General features: G+C 34.5%; 8 protein-coding genes across 12 annotated transcripts in view; 5 read left to right on the top strand and 3 right to left on the bottom strand.

Annotated features, from left to right (window-relative positions):
- The first annotated feature begins 53 nt into the window (after positions 1–53).
- LOC128887599 (rhodopsin, long-wavelength-like) lies at positions 54–2400 on the top strand. The gene is made up of 6 exons (XM_054143678.1): positions 54–214; positions 418–755; positions 835–1082; positions 1157–1415; positions 1496–1662; positions 1734–2400. The coding sequence occupies exons 2-6, from the start codon at positions 426–428 to the stop codon at positions 1867–1869; spliced, it is 1140 nt and encodes a 379-aa protein (XP_053999653.1). The 5' UTR covers positions 54–214; positions 418–425; the 3' UTR covers positions 1870–2400.
- On the bottom strand, positions 1927–4409 carry LOC128887590 (rhodopsin-like). 2 transcript variants are annotated; one of them, XM_054143647.1, is made up of 10 exons: positions 4247–4409; positions 3976–4168; positions 3811–3899; positions 3661–3729; positions 3485–3591; positions 3281–3387; positions 3045–3192; positions 2859–2972; positions 2626–2792; positions 1927–2550 (listed from the first exon to the last, which is right to left on the bottom strand). In XM_054143647.1, the coding sequence occupies exons 2-10, from the start codon at positions 4164–4166 to the stop codon at positions 2445–2447; spliced, it is 1098 nt and encodes a 365-aa protein (XP_053999622.1). In that variant the 5' UTR covers positions 4167–4168; positions 4247–4409; the 3' UTR covers positions 1927–2444. The 2 variants fall into 2 exon arrangements, with proteins under 2 accessions (XP_053999622.1, XP_053999612.1); XM_054143637.1 differs by having other exon boundaries at positions 3661–3899.
- A 138-nt stretch (positions 4410–4547) lies between these two features.
- Positions 4548–5815, bottom strand: LOC128887613 (COMM domain-containing protein 2). The gene is made up of 5 exons (XM_054143704.1): positions 5514–5815; positions 5359–5436; positions 5211–5293; positions 4963–5136; positions 4548–4893 (listed from the first exon to the last, which is right to left on the bottom strand). Exons 1-5 carry the CDS (start codon positions 5578–5580, stop codon positions 4687–4689), a joined length of 609 nt encoding a protein of 202 aa, XP_053999679.1. The 5' UTR covers positions 5581–5815; the 3' UTR covers positions 4548–4686.
- Positions 5816–5958: 143 nt separating this feature from the next.
- LOC128887618 (prefoldin subunit 6) lies at positions 5959–7262 on the bottom strand. 3 transcript variants are annotated; one of them, XM_054143715.1, is made up of 4 exons: positions 7207–7262; positions 6677–6746; positions 6379–6574; positions 5959–6300 (listed from the first exon to the last, which is right to left on the bottom strand). In XM_054143715.1, exons 1-4 carry the CDS (start codon positions 7213–7215, stop codon positions 6171–6173), a joined length of 405 nt encoding a protein of 134 aa, XP_053999690.1. In that variant the 5' UTR covers positions 7216–7262; the 3' UTR covers positions 5959–6170. The 3 variants fall into 3 exon arrangements, with proteins under 3 accessions (XP_053999690.1, XP_053999705.1, XP_053999700.1); XM_054143730.1 differs by lacking the exon at positions 7207–7262 and adding an exon at positions 6991–7200; XM_054143725.1 differs by lacking the exon at positions 7207–7262 and adding an exon at positions 7012–7200.
- Positions 7263–7629: 367 nt separating this feature from the next.
- Positions 7630–9431, top strand: LOC128887554 (splicing factor 3A subunit 3). The gene is made up of 2 exons (XM_054143571.1): positions 7630–7954; positions 8034–9431. The coding sequence occupies exons 1-2, from the start codon at positions 7742–7744 to the stop codon at positions 9324–9326; spliced, it is 1506 nt and encodes a 501-aa protein (XP_053999546.1). The 5' UTR covers positions 7630–7741; the 3' UTR covers positions 9327–9431.
- Positions 9432–9577: 146 nt separating this feature from the next.
- On the top strand, positions 9578–15212 carry LOC128887529 (TATA box-binding protein-associated factor RNA polymerase I subunit B). Of its 2 annotated transcripts, none has more exons than XM_054143545.1 (10): positions 9578–10020; positions 10082–10172; positions 10253–10457; positions 10524–10665; positions 10741–10877; positions 10956–11171; positions 11249–11478; positions 11552–11741; positions 13213–13653; positions 13728–15212. In XM_054143545.1, the coding sequence occupies exons 1-10, from the start codon at positions 9934–9936 to the stop codon at positions 14890–14892; spliced, it is 2904 nt and encodes a 967-aa protein (XP_053999520.1). In that variant the 5' UTR covers positions 9578–9933; the 3' UTR covers positions 14893–15212. The 2 variants fall into 2 exon arrangements, with proteins under 2 accessions (XP_053999520.1, XP_053999517.1); XM_054143542.1 differs by having other exon boundaries at positions 11549–11741; positions 13728–15201.
- LOC128887641 (isoaspartyl peptidase/L-asparaginase-like) lies at positions 11761–13206 on the top strand. The gene is made up of 3 exons (XM_054143757.1): positions 11761–12202; positions 12283–12579; positions 12652–13206. The coding sequence occupies exons 1-3, from the start codon at positions 11878–11880 to the stop codon at positions 13158–13160; spliced, it is 1131 nt and encodes a 376-aa protein (XP_053999732.1). The 5' UTR covers positions 11761–11877; the 3' UTR covers positions 13161–13206.
- A 307-nt stretch (positions 15213–15519) lies between the features above and the next one.
- Positions 15520–16123, top strand: part of LOC128887560 (protein phosphatase PP2A 55 kDa regulatory subunit) — a 39207-nt gene continuing 38603 nt past the window's right edge. The window contains exon 1 of the mRNA XM_054143602.1: positions 15520–15924. The gene's annotated coding sequence lies outside the window, so the exon portion shown is untranslated. The remainder of the gene's footprint in view (positions 15925–16123) is intronic.

The following is a 16123-nucleotide window of genomic DNA, read 5'->3' as shown; positions in this document are numbered from 1 at the left end:
GAGCCAAGACGTCGGTGCATATTTAAACGGAAGCCGAACGAAGTTGACCGAGCCGCATCCAACAGTGGACCCAACAAGAGCAAACCTTCCTAAACATCCTCCTGTTAAATTTCAACGACCCATCATCGTGGCATCGGCCAATCGAAAATCAACAATCTGAGACGTGTACTTGGACTAGTTCGTTTTAACACGATTTTCTCCAAATAGCCTGAAGGTGAGCCAGAGGATGAGTGATCGGTGATTTATTCGTTTCAAGTGTTTCATTAAAAAATAGTGTGTTAGTGGTATGTCGGGAAATCTTTAACTTGTTTTGGGAGTGCAAAGTTAACATCTTTTGACAACAAAAAAGAAAAAGAAAAAAAATAATAAAAGTTGCTTGAAAAAGCAAGGCAATGATAGTCACTTCACTGTTCACAGATTTAAGAATGACTCTCATTTCGGGACCTAGCTATGAAGCCTACTCATGGGGAGCCCAAGGTTCCAAGCTCGGCAATCAAACGGTAGTGGACAAGGTTCCTCCTGACATGCTACACCTGATCGATGCCCATTGGTACCAGTACCCACCGCTAAATCCTTTATGGCATTCGTTGCTTGGCCTTGTGATAGGTGTACTTGGTTTCATTTCCGTTTCCGGGAATGGTATGGTCATCTACATATTCCTATCGACAAAGAGTCTTCGTACACCGAGCAATTTATTTGTCGTTAATCTCGCCATTAGTGACTTCGGCATGATGCTCTGTATGTCTCCGCCTATGGTGCGTGCAACCACTAGCATTATTTTTTTCAGTAATCGGACGTATGATACATCGTACTGAATATAATTTGAATCAATAGGTAATCAATTGCTATCACGAGACATGGGTACTCGGACCAGTCTTCTGCGAAGTCTACGCGATGTTGGGCTCCTTGTTCGGATGTAGCTCCATATGGACGATGACAATGATTTCATTCGATAGATACAACGTAATCGTGAAAGGTTTATCTGGGAAGCCACTGACCATTACCGGAGCTATTCTTCGTATATTCGGTGTATGGGGCTTCTCTTTGATTTGGACTGTTGCGCCTATGTTGGGCTGGAATCGGTAATTTCCAATTATCCAGTGAATCAATCGTGAATTTACTTATCCCTGCTAATGGTAAACATATTGTTTGTTAGATATGTACCCGAGGGTAACATGACTGCGTGCGGCACCGACTATTTCAGTCAGGACTTTTCGTCTGTCTCTTACCTCGTCATGTATAGCATATGGGTATACTTCGCTCCGCTGTTCCTCATCTGTTACAGCTATTGGTTTATCATCAAGGCGGTTGCCGCTCACGAGAAAAATATGCGCGAACAAGCGAAAAAGATGAACGTTGCCTCTCTGCGATCATCCGAAAATCAAAGTACCAGTGCCGAGTGCAAACTGGCAAAGGTATATATATATATATATGTGTGTATATTCGAATAGCGTAAATTTCGTTCATATGTAACAAGACATTTTAATGATTCCAGGTTGCTCTTATGACGATCTCCTTATGGTTCATGGCATGGACTCCGTATCTAGTCATCAACGTCTCCGGCATATTCAACCTCATGAACATCACTCCTCTCTTCAGTATCTGGGGCGCTGTATTTGCCAAAGCCAACGCTGTCTACAATCCAATTGTTTATGGAATTAGGTACCCGATAGCAATCAAAATCACCTGACTGAAAATTTTGCATTTATTAATATTTTATTTTTATGCTTCAGCCATCCAAAATACCGAGCAGCACTCTTCCAGAAGTTCCCATCGTTGGCATGCGCGAGCGAACCAGCACACACGGACGCAACCTCCACTGTTTCTGGTACCACCACCGTTGCGGACAGCGAAAAGTCCAACGCGTAAAACAGCAACGCACTTTCGATCGATCGATCAAAGAACAATGAACAGTATAAATAAAAATACGCCCGGCTAGGATAAGGAAAGGACGATACGACGTTTAATTACAGACACGATTTGTAAATATTAATATCGGTTATCGTGTTGAGAGATACGTTCAATTCAAAATTCTACCCGAGGGAAAAAACCATCACCTGAAAAGCATATTCATTTCGATCAGAGTATGTCTCCAATATACGGAATTGCTCTAACGCGCGGTATTAAATGTATAATCTTTTAATCGCCTATGATCGATGAACGTATGATTCTCATTTACACCACAATGGGAATTATTTTAACATCAAATCATAGGAAAAGATTCGAATTTTCTACATTTTATTGCCCAGCAATATACATGGTCACTTTGGTATAGCAGGCATCAGCTCTATGTTTACTAACTAGGTAAACATGTTTCATATTATTGTAAGATATGATGAGAGTGTCGTGTCTGTATCTTAATTTTATAAATACGAATAAACACTGCAAGCAACAAGATAATTGTATTCGTTTAACACTTAACAACAATTTGAATTCCTGATATTCTAAGAGCCACCACCCTCAGGCTTTTCTCCTCCAGCGGCCTCCTCGGTAGCGAAGCACGCGAAAAATGGTAGCTTCTCCTTCAACGCGGCTTTATATTTTGGATGACTTTGCAAAGTACATTTATATTAATATTATTATCAATAATTTTACCATGGTATACTGTACGCGTGTAATGCTTACCTAACCGCATAAACGAGTGGATTATATATTGCATTCGCTTTTGCGAAAAGTGATCCCCATATAGTGAACAGTGGACTCAGTAGGGAACGATTGAATATTCCGATGTAATTGATTACAAGATACGGTGTCCAAGCCATAAACCACAGCGAAATCGTCGTTAATGCAACCTAAAATAAATTTAATTTAAAACCAAAGTTGAATTCCATGTTAAATTAATTAATTACGGAACATGCCTTTGCTAGTTTTGCTTCAGCACTGGAGCCTCCTTGATTTTCTCCAGATCTTAAAGATGCAACATTCATTTTTTTTGCTTGTTCTCTCATCCCTCTCTCGTGTGCTGCAACGGTCTATTCAAGAAAAACAAATAATACATGAACACATTCAAATATAAGCAAATAACGTAACTTTGACGTATTTACCGAAACAATGAAGTAATAACTGTAAATAATAGTGAACAGAGGTGTATAATAAACGAAAACAGAGTAGACTAATATGTATGATTTGGAGGTCCAATCTGCTGAAAGATAATCTGTGCCACATGCTGTCATATTACCCTCTGGAACATATCTATTTGACATGTTATTATATGTTAACAATTAAGAGTGTCTGTTATCAGATGCACGCGGAAAAGTAACTTCCTCGATACAATTATTACCTGTTCCATCCTACCATAGGTAGAATTGTCCATAATAAGCCAAATGACCATATAATTACGACTTCAAGTATTGCTTTTTTTAAAGTAAATGGCGTCGCAGACATTCCCTAAGAATAATTCATTCTGTAGAACATTAGTTTTATTTGCGATTGTTGTGTGTGAGTATGTACGCGCACGCGCGCACGTGTGTGTGCGTAAGTGTACCTTCACTATAACGTTATATCTATCTAAAGCAATAGCTGTCATTGTCCATATAGATGCACATCCACAAAGCGAACCGACCATTGCATAAATGTCGCACATTAAAGTTCCTGAATAAAAGTTATTATTTAAAACAAAAAAAATGACATATATTACATTTATAAATCGCTTCTTCTTACCAAGAACCCATGTTTCATAGAAACAACAAATTACCATCGGTGGACACTGAAAGCCCATCATTATAAAATCTGAAAAAGCAAGGTTTACTACAAGTAGATTACTCGGCGTTCTCAGCGATGGTGTCAATAAAAATACATAAACCACTACACCATTTCCACACCATCCTATAATTCCTAGTATGATCATAACAAGACCTAAAATTTTATGCCATAGTGGATGTAATGGAGGAAATTGGTACCTATATTTTAAAGAGAAGTTAAAATATCATAAACTCAAATAAAATAAAGTACATTGATATCTTATTGGATGATTACCAATATGAATCGATTAAGTGTAACATTTCTTCTGGTACTGTACTAACTACTGTTTTATTATTGAAAAGCATTGACTGCCTTGCAAACTGTGGACCTGTGGTAGTTGTGGAGGTAGAGTTTAGTAAAGGAATAGCTCCAATAAATGAGGAGGCAGACACATTGCAGGTATTAGCAGAGGTGATTATCTCCATTCCTTGAAAATATATAACATGAATGTTTAAAAATGAAACCAGTAAAAAAGTTATTTTACTATTTAGTTTGAATTACATACTTCTAAACTGATAAAAATGTCTACAAAGAAAGGTATATTTTACATCTCATTAATATCACTCTAAGAAGCACATTCCTTATTCACACTCAACTGTTCATATTCAACAACTGCACCTACAAATGCTCCATTCTTCTTTTATATGCATTCTATATGGTGAGATCCAATAAAGTCATCCAATAAAATATTCAAATGAATCCATTTATAGTACTATTAAATGCATTTGTATCACTTTTATAAGTGTTAGTACAGAATGATGTATAAAAAGCACTGTCCATTGGTATTTAGAGTAATCTAATCAGAGTGAAACATTACGTATGCATTTATGAGTGAAATTGACATAATTGGTATAAATTTAAATAATGTACAATGTATTATTATACAGTATTTTATAATCTGTTATGTAAATTGTGTTATATAAAACATTGATATTGTTATAAATATCATTTTATCACTCTTGAAAGTCTACGAATGTGTTGACTGTGACCCTCTTGAAGGGCCTCTTCTAATTGCTGTACAATGTGTAGCAAATTAACAGGGTCAGTTTGAAGTAATACGTGCTCCACATTCTCACCCTTGTCTGTATTTTTTATGGATAAATCCAAAGTAATGAGAGGAGCAACTTGTTTTAATAGCGATCTTGATGCAAGCTATAAAGATATATATATTGCATAAAACGCTCAAATTTAATCAATATAAAAATATAACATATACAATACCTGAACTTCATATCTCCATTCCATATCATGATACTCTGGCAATTTAAATCCAATATCTGTAAGTGTGTTTAATATTTCATCTTTTTTAGTATTATATAATTTGCTTAATATTGCTTCTTGATCTTCAGAAAACCCTAAAGCTATTACTGAATCCCTAAAGTCCTCGGAATTTAACTGCAAAGCATAACAGTATATTTATTTTATTTATTAATAACTATATATATTCAAATTAATAAAACTAGTATTGCCTTGTATCTACAACTCTCCAGTAATAAATTGACAAGTCCTTCAACTGAGTTTTTAATTACGTTTACTTCAACCTCTAATTTTTCTGAAAAAGAATAAAAAATGTATAAACAGTATATCCCTAAGTGTTGGAAGAGAAATCTTACTTACGAGCAGCTGCATTATACAATTTAACGTTTGGTCCCTTCTGCAAATAATCTAGGGCCAATTTACAGAAATCTTGTAAAACTAAGAAAAGAGTGTCAGTAAATTAATCGTAAATTAAAACCGAGCACAATTAATGAGAACAAGAATAATTGACGTACCTTGCGGTTCGTGTTCCGCAAGAAGCAGTACATGTTTCTTATGATCTGGTTTTAATGTTAACAACATTATTATTATTTTGTTAAAAATATATTTACGCAATAGTTAATTGTTTCGTATTTTTCAATGTGAAATAAAATGTTTCTCGATTCCGTGACTGAGAGACAGTAAATGAACCGCCATATTTATTGTCACGTAAACATGAAACTCTATCTGTTGATTGATGAAGTAATCAATTCTTTGAACAGATTATGACGTAAAATAATTTTAGACCCAAAATATTTAGTTTATTCCAAATATTTACTGCCCATACAATGTACATTTGCTATGCTTCAAGTAAAGTTAGGTTAGGTGATTATCAATTGTTACATAGTTAAAATTAACATCCAGAATGATACAAATTATCAGTATTCAATTGTTGTTGGTGATAATAAAAAAAAAAACAAATTTCAATGTTGTGACTGAATTTATTAACTTTTTAAAGGCAATAAGCCTTTGAACCTATAAGATACATACAAATGCAGGTGTATTCTAAGAGTAACAAACTTTCAATTTATTTTGCAATTAGGTAATCTTTGTTCCTCGTTTTCTTCTTTCTTGATCAAGAATAGAATGACATTGATATAATGTTGCAATTCCTTTAGATTTCAAATGCAAAATTATGCCTTTGGTTGAGAAAGCATTGCTTTCACCTGAGCCTGTTCAAACATTTGTTGATACTTCTCTAATGTTTCCCGATGCGTATCTTGCTTCTTATCTAATGTAGTTATCATTTCCTCCACCCGTTTCCTAAATGGATGAAAAAATTACTTATATCTTTAGAACTGCTTATGTATATATTATCTACATGTACATAAATTAACTTACAATTCAGACTGGATGTATTCCATCCGTTTAGCAACATTCTGCTTTGCATCTTCCAAGTCCTGTTTTATTAGAACTGGTCCAATTAGTTTGAAAACATCATCTTGAGATTTCAAAAGATCCAATTCTTTCTTAACCGCAATATTTTCATTCAATTGCCCATCCAGCTGTTGTCTTTGACTCAATGCTTTGTGGTAATCTGATACAAACAGAATCTACATGTAACAGGACATTCAATTAATTCCAATTTAATAATATATTCTAAAGAATATTGTTTGTACACAAGAAATGAGTAAAATACCTTTTTGAACCTGTTTATATTTGTCTATTTCTGTTTTTAAATTTTTTTGAATTTCTTCCGTCATGTTTGTCTAAAATAAAAAAGAATTGTTGAATAATAAAATATTGATAACTAATAAGTGAATAGTAAAATGTAGTTTACAAGTAAAATTTAAATAAAGATCATGTGATTAAGAGGTTATGATATCGTTTTAAATATATAGACTACTCGATTACATTTAGAAAATCGATTTAAATGAATTGCAATTATATGATGAGTAAGTATAATTTTTTTAATGAAAGTATGTACAGTATAATAATTGTAGATCCCATCACCTTATTTGAATATTATCATACCATGTCAAAAGAAGAATGTCTCGCAACAACCTTTTTCACGAACCGTGTAGCAAATATATTTTATTGAACCGTAAAGGATTGGTAAATGTTACATATGAATATCCTTTCTAATCGAATTAGTCTTTCAAAGTTTCAAACTTTACCTAATTTATCGCGTTACCGCTATAGATATTACGCATTTAAAAATATATATACCTGAGTCATAGAGAAATACAAATTAAGAACGAAAAACAACTGTGTATTTATAATAAAGGATTAATATTTAATATCACAATTAAATTACAAATTGATTTTAATTAAAACAATATAGATTTTGCGTGATATTGCGTGAAAAATAAAAATACATTTATAAAATACAAGATGGCAAAGATTAAAAATAGAAATATATAAGTATTGTACAGTCACGTAGAGATCTCTGAAAGAATCGACTTAAAATTTGTATATTTGAAGCTTTAATTATAGAAGAATGTAACAAATATTGTTTTAATGTAAATCGCGCTATTGAATTTCAAGATTTAATATTCTGCGGGTCAATTTCAATTCCAACATGACTGTTAAATTTCCCGCAAAATATATTTCTTCTTGCAATTGTCGTAAGATGGCGGTATTTATAAAACGGGTCGAACATCTTTACGAATTCGTTTCTACGTTGAAACATATTCCTTTATAACCTTTCTGTAAATGTCAATTATTCGTATGTGGTGTTGTTGTTTCCATACAAATCAGGAAAATGGAAACAATATTAGAGCAACAACGACGCTATCATGAAGAGAGAGAAAGATTGATGGATGCAATGGTCAAGGAAATGCTTTATAAAAAACCAGGCCACAGAGAAAGTATAAATTCCGAGCATCGATTAAAGATGCTACTTGATGAGTACATGGACAGTACTTTACATTTGCAGGATTTGTACGAGGATAAAGATGGACAAAGGAAGGAGGAAGTACGTCGATCGATTTTCTGTGCTACTTTTACTTTCGTTATATGTTCTGCTAAAAGAATTTTGAATTTTTTTTGTTTAGGTGCAAGCACTCTCTGGGCCAAATGAATTTTCCGAGTTTTACTCTCGATTGAAGTCCATAAAAGAGTTTTACCGCCGACATCCCAACGAGATAAGTATTCCAATGTCTGTAGAATTTGAAGAATTGGCCAAAATGCGAGAGAACCCTACCGAAGACTTTTCAAATCTTGTTGAATTTACGGATGAAGAAGGTTATGGAAAGTACCTTGACCTCCACGAATGTTACGAAAAATATATTAACCTTAAGGGAATAGAAAAAATCGATTACATCATGTATTTATCAACTTTTGATCATTTATTTGATATTCCAAGGGAAAGAAAAAATGCTGAATATCAACGATATGTGGAATCTCTATTGGAATACTTGAATGATTATTTGAGTAGAGTTAGACCTTTGCTTGATTTGAATGCAGAACTTCAAGAAGCAAATAAAGAATTTGAAACACAATGGGAGAATAGTACATTTCCTGGATGGCCAAAAGAAACTGGCAGTGCTTTAACTCATGTAGGAGCTCATTTAGAACTTTCTGCTTTTTCTTCCTGGGAAGAGCTTGCATCTCTTGGATTGGACAGATTGAAATCAGCTCTAATGGCTTTAGGTTTGAAATGTGGTGGGACACTCGAAGAAAGAGCTCAAAGACTTTTTAGTACAAAAGGAGAAGCTTCTCTGGATCCAAATTTGTTAGCAAAAAATAATAGAAATAGGAAATCTGGGAAAGGAAGAAATTCTGAAAAGCAAAGAGATATAGCATGTTTAGAAGCTCAAGTATACAGACTTGCAGAATTGGTATCCACTCAACGAGTGGCCACAAAAGAAAATGTTCAAAGAAAACAAGCTAGAACAGAAGGTGAACGCGGAGATTCGGATGCAGAGGCTAGTGCTAGTGAATCTGAAGAAGAAGATGACAATGAAGTTCCCTACAATCCTAAAAACCTTCCTCTTGGATGGGATGGGAAACCTATACCATATTGGCTGTACAAATTACATGGCTTGAATATTAATTATAATTGTGAAATATGTGGGAACTTTACATATAAAGGACCAAAAGCTTTTCAAAGACATTTTGCGGAATGGAGACACGCGCACGGTATGCGATGTCTTGGTATACCAAATACTGCACATTTTGCTAATGTGACACAAATAGAAGATGCTCTAGCTTTATGGGAAAAACTGAAGGCACAGAAACAAGCGGAACGTTGGCAACCAGAGCAAGAAGAAGAATTCGAAGACTCCCTTGGAAATGTAGTTAATCGTAAAACATACGAGGACTTGAAAAGACAAGGTCTTTTATAAAATATTGGACTGACATTAAACATAATTTTTGTATACTACACTATATTACTGGTAATATTGTATATTCACAAATAATTGAATGGCGAATAAAAGCATTGTGAAACTTATTTATTTATAATATTTCAACTACCTAGTTTAACAATTATTATTATGTTTAACTCATTTAATTTTAAATAAGAGTCATATTACAAGTTACTAACAGTAATGTTCGAGCTAAAAGTTTATGGAAGAAACATTAACTTTTTATAAAGAAATGTTTTTTTTTATTTCGCAATAGGTATATTTTTTTTTCTTTTGAAAATTGCGTATCCCAGTTTGAGAAACACTAACTCTTTAAATATCCGTATTCGACCAATGAGAATGCAACAATTTCGTATTCAGTTTGTTTGTGGTTCGCGGTTCACCGTTTGTCCACAACGATGAATATCTCTCGTGTAAAGAGGCCATGAAGTTGTGAAGCATGAAGACAGACACAGAAGGCCACCGCTCAATTAGTCACTCTATGAACGGTACCGGTAACCTCACATTACAACTTGTTGAAATCGTTGAAATATACAGTTGTAATGATCTTTAGGGAACGACATTATTTTAACGTTTTATAAATAAAATGCAAAAGTGCAGAATCTGTAATGGTACAGATTTCTATAAAGAGGCTGGCTATTTTTTTTGTCAAACATGCCAAACGCAAAACGAGGTAAAATATGTTTGTTTACATCCAAGAAGAAATCGATTGTTATATTATTCCTTGTATATAGGATATCAGAGAGGAGGTCCTCGAATTACGAATAGATACTTCAACCCGATTGAGGAAAACCAGAATTAGACGATTGAGATCAGACAAATCAGGTATATTACTATTTTTGAATATTATTTTTAATGTCCTTTCAGTGTCAGTGATCTTTGTTGACAAGAAATTTGGTTGTCAGGCGATGAGCTTGGCTGGACTTCGTGGGAATTGTATAACTTTGTTCTCATTGGATTGACAAATGAACTCGTAGAACTAGGTGTATCATCTGATATAAAGTTAACAGTATTACAATTATGGGCAACTTATTTGGGGAAGCTAGAAGTTGCATTTATTTCAACGAAAAAAAAATCTGTACCAAAGCTGGCTAGAAGATATAACAAAAAGTAAAGTTATCTTGTTATAAAATATTCTCCTTTTTGTGTTATTTGATGAACTTCTCCTTGTGACAGGGATGCAGAAATTATTTATGGTAAAGTGCAGTCCCAAAGGAGGTCCAGAAAGCGTAGAAAAATTGGGAGCAGTACAAATACTTCTATGATATCTGCTTATCAAAGCGGAGGTAGCTCTATGCGAGAATTAAGTAAAAATAAAGTAATTTACTTCTACATTGTTTATTAAAAGAATTTTAACATTTGACTTGTGACTTATACGTATAACATTTTTCAGAGACTTTTAGCAACTGCAGATTATGATAGGTTTCTTCAGTCTCAAGGTAGTTCTGAAGGTGATGGGCTTAGTCTGTTTAGTCAAAGTGCATATAGCAATCAATCCAGTTCAATAAAATCCTCAAATAATGAGGGAAAGTAAGTATTTCTTCAAAGTCATTATTTGTCAAAGTTAGCATATTTTACAGCACTTCATATATTGTTTTCTTTATGCAGAGTGCAATTCAGTTCTCATGCTAAAGAAGAAGCAAGAAAAATCAAAAGATTATCAAGAAATATACCTAGATATAAAAGAGCCAGCTATAGAATAAACCACATAAGTACTCAATATAGGATAGGACCTAATATAATTACACCTATGAAGTTATGGGCAATTGTGTATATAGCTCTTAGAATTCATGATCAGCCCATACAATTAGGAGACATGTTAAGGTGTGTAATAAATGGATGTATAATCAGATCATTCCTGATTTAATTTTATATTCATTCATAAATTTATGTCTTTGTAGATATGGAAGAGAAGGGCATTTATCATACTATAAGTTAGACCATTTAATACCGCCAGAAGTGAATTTAACTAAAAGAGAAAGAAATTTCTTATCGCAAAATGTTGAAATTACGCATAAAGGAATGAGACGAATCATTGCGAGTATCGCGAAACTTCTTGGTGTATGGGATATAGTCTGTCCAGACTTCTTACCTCTAATTAGTCGATATTGCCAAGAATTAGGATTACCTAGTATGTAAAACATACTCATGCTTTCGAATTTTCATTTGATTATTTATATTCATTAGTAATGTATTTATAGAAGGTATCAAACTATACACGGAAAGACTGATAGCTTTATCGCCGCCCAAAATGATATTTAACGGAAAGAAGTCGTACATTCCAAACTACGAAGGTCGTGCAATAGCATTTATCATTGTAGTGCTAAAAACTTTACTTGCTTTAGATGACATAACTGAATATCAAGTTAGCAGGATAGCAGAGAAAATCAACAGGTATATACAAAAAAATGAATGTCTGTTTACATGTTACATTTGTATATCAGAGTCCATTTTATGTTTTGAACCTCAAAATTTAGAATTATATAGTTATTATAAATATTTGCGTATTTTTTCTATTGGTTGAAAGAAAATGCAACACGAAAAATATTGTTCTTCTCGGCAAAAAAATAATTCGTATGATAATATATTAAATAACCTACATAAAAGGATAGGAGCAGGAGAATGCAAATGTTACGAAAATAACTTCCCCTGTATAATTGTCCATGGAGGCGCAGGGAATTTTAACGATTCTATAGATACGGAAAAAATGACAGGTTGTAAAAAAGCTGCAATTAATGGATATAAAAAATTAATAGACGGCGAGAGTTCCGTAAACGTTGTAGAGAGAACTTTATGGTGGTTAGAATGCGATGAATTTTTTAATTGTAGTTACGGGTCTGTGTTGAATGAAATAGGTATTTCTATTATAATATTAGTACTTATGTACGTGGTAAATATAATACAAAATCAAGCAAAGATAAATTCAAATATTTAGGAAAAGTGCAAATGGATGCAAGTATTATGGATGGTTTAACTTTTAAATGCGGATCCGTAGCAGCAGTTTCAGATATAGAGCATCCTATAACACTCGCAAAATACGTTTTAAACAACTTTCCAAATTCCATTTTCGTGGGCGAAGGCGCTAAGAATTTAGCAAAATATGCGAATTTAAATTGGTTATCAGACGGGAATATGGAATCACCGATGGCGCGTATAGCTTATTATTTAGGAAAAGAAGAATATGAAGCAGATGTCGATGATCTAAGTGTACTGGGTGTCGATATGTTAACGAGTAAATTAATATAGTAGAAACCAGTTTTATAATGAATAAAATTCTGTACATTTATGTAGCTATTATTTGTAGATAGTTTTGGTACTGTCGGGTGTGTAGCATACGACGGTCATAGTATTGCTGCAGGAACCACGACAGGCGGTTTAAACAAAAAGTTAGTAGGAAGAGTAGGAGATACTCCATTGTTAGGTTGTGGTACATACGCTACCAAGGATATAGGTTGCTCTGTAACAGGGCACGGAGAGTCTATAATGAAATTAGGATTAGCACGCGCGATCACGGAAGATGTTCAAGACAATTTTACAGGGGAAGAAGCCTTATACAAGCATTTTTCTTGCATGTTAAATAAATTTGAGAAAACTGGTGGTGGGGTAATTCTTCAATCGAACGGTCGTTGGGCAACGCATTTTACTTCCGATAAAATGCCATACGCGGTAATTGAAAATGATGTAATCACATTTGGAACAAAATTACACGAGGAAAGAAGAGAATTGTATGGCAAACATACTACGAAAAATTGCGAATGCGAATGTCTCGCTATAATTGTATCTATACTACGCTACCCTAATCCTTTGACATAACACAAAACGAATTGTTGAGTATTTTACTTACATAAAGTACTTTATATTACAGCGTAGCTATTAAACAGGGCTTGTTAACAGAAAAATTGTTCAGTTTTCAAGAGTGGCAAAAGTATATTGAATGTAGAAAAACAATTTTAACGCATTCGCATTTTCCAACCAAGATGAAGTATGGTCCAGATACACACGGAATCGACGATCTGTACTTTAAATTTTTGGAGTCTATAACTTCTAAAGCGGACAAGAAGGAAACAGACATAAAAAATTCTAAACATTTTTTACCGGAACCACTCGTTAACGCTATGACGACATACATTTCTAATTTAAATGTAAATGATTTTCCACCAAAGGCAATAGATGTATTTCCACCATCTTTAACGCCTCTTCATTCCTATCTCCAGCATTTATTGGATCATCCACTTTATGACATTCCTAGTGTCGTAAGAAACGATTTTTTTCTTACAAAAGTTGGGTATATGACTAAACCTGATTCGTAAGTATTTGTAAGGATATTCTTTTCATTTAAATATGATAAGTTGAATTTAACTCTGTTTCTTTCATTTGTAGTCTTATAGAATTAGCTATGGAGTGTGATATTAATTTAGAGATAATTGATTCAAGTTTACATTTTCTTGAAAAAGTTGTACCTCCCTTCGAGCAACCCAGAATGCCAAGTATAGAGGAATTAAAGCAGCTCGTAGATGTGCAGGATGATTCTAATACCCAACACACGGAAGGAAGTGAAAATCTAAACGACTACTTGCATAGAAAAATACCGTGTAGAATAAAATTCAACGTTGCCAAAGAACAGTATTACGACAAGGTTCGAAGTTCAGCAAAGAATTTCAGAAATATTGACCTAGGAAGTGACTTTGGTTTCTCTGAAACTTTGCCGAATGGTAGATTAGCAATTCCTAATGATAGCGATAGCGATAGCGAAGATGAGAAGGAAGATATCAACCTTACCAATAGAGAAAGTATACTACTGGGAAAGAAATTGTGTGAAAAATACAATTTACATTTATCAGTCGCAGAAAAAGAATCTATTAACGAGTCGGATATCAGCAAGAGAATGCGTTTTAAAAAACACAAGCTTCAATTTGCGCGAAACGCAAAGGGTCAGTTCATTAAAGGAAGTGCTGTATCTATAAACGTTGAAGAAAATAACGAAGATTCCCTTTCCGAAACGGATTTAGCTTTTCAGACGAGTACACAAATAAATTTGACAGAAAAGATGCATAACGATATCGACAAAATTATGGAAGAAGAACTACCCTTGTGCGAGGGTATAGATATTAATAATATAACAATTGACGATATAGATACTGCCTTTCCAAATTTGAACGACTATTTCAATTTGAGCGAAATTTCGTTATTTCGCAATAGCGACGATAATTCCATGTTAGAAACTAATTTGGAGAAAGACATAGCTAATAACAAATACCAATTCTTTAGACCCTTCAAACATTATTGGATGTATCATTGCATCTTTAGTCGTGTGAAACCAAAGAATTTCGCGGTATTTGAAAGATCGCTACCACGAAATTTTCGTTGGTTGTTAAACGAGTGCGCACTTGCCGTGGAAATGTCCACGGAAGACTTATACGAAGAAGTGTGTCTGATAGAAACTTATCACGCGAATATTTTAAAGTCTACTTCCGAGGATATCAATCGCAGTAGCACAGATCCGATGTCGAAAAATCAAATAAATTTAATTTTAAGCAGGTGGTGAAAAAATAAATAATAAATTTATTAAATTAGTATGTGGTTTGTCATTATTCGATGAAAAATTAAGCCATAACGACATAAAATTTTGATACTAATAATAAAAACTTCATCACTCCTACAAAAGAATAAGATTTTATTCAGTTGTAGAATCGAGATATAAATGTATGCTTCTGATGAAAGAAAGACAAAGATATATGTGTATATTTTAATTTCTCAAAGTACGCTTCTGCGAGTGTAAGCACGGTTAAATTTGAAACGCTAAAAAATATAGTATATCCTTGAATTGATCATATATATAAATCTCTATTATCGAACACTAAACCTGTTGCCGTTGATTTCTAACTATTTCTAACGTGATGGAACAAAGACTAATCTCAGACACATTTCCAATGAAATGCAAAAATATTTTATGTAAAACTAAATTGAACAATGCATAGTAGGTTTGGTGTGCTATTATCAATTACGAACGTCGATGTTGAAATTTGTTTATCGACCGCGCGGGGACAAGAATCGCGAAAGGTAACGTTAATAACGCGGGTCGACATGGTGGGGCGCCCCGGTCAAGCAACTGTTGCACTTGTCGAGACACTGTCGACGGTTCCCGGTGTGTTCCTCGTTCCGAGGCTTCGAGTCGAGGGACGACGGAGCGTTTCATCAGTAGTAAACATCAGTTGGCGTAAGACGGTCTCGGATGGCTGTCATCGTCCCAAGCTTGCTACCACGATACGTGGTGTGTGAACGATCAGGCGGCGGTGTGTATACGCTGGCCGCGTGTGCGTTCGCGATCATTTCTTGAGAACCTGCACGGGGATATTTCGTGCGTGCGTGCGTGGTTGCGTATGCCGGGAGAAGACTCCTCGTGCTACAGAGTGCTTGGGTCGTCGTTGTTACTCGTGGCATTGCCCGTCACGTTCATCGAAAGTGCACACCGTTATTAGTCTCGCGCTTTCCACTCGACATCACACCTGCTCCGCCGTGTCCTGGTGTCGTTCACCGAGCCACCTTATCGCTTCGCCGTTGCAACTTCCTGTTCACCGTAAGTGTTCTTCAAATTCGTTAATATCCGATCGTAAAATTGTATCGAGATGAAAGTGAATCTCGTTCCGAAGTTTTTGAATGTAGCGTCCAGGGAGAATTTTCAGAAAATAGTGGCCAGATCGACCCACCAAAAATGCTTCCACTTTAAGGATGTACCACTTGCATCTATTTAAAAGGGCAGTATTAAGGGTGTCGCA

This window comes from Hylaeus anthracinus, unplaced genomic scaffold, assembly GCF_026225885.1.
Source record: "Hylaeus anthracinus isolate JK02 unplaced genomic scaffold, UHH_iyHylAnth1.0_haploid 0, whole genome shotgun sequence".
Classification (NCBI taxonomy): domain Eukaryota; kingdom Metazoa; phylum Arthropoda; class Insecta; order Hymenoptera; family Colletidae; genus Hylaeus; species Hylaeus anthracinus.
Note: the sequence above shows the minus strand (reverse complement) of the source record. Positions and strands in the feature narration are given on the sequence as shown.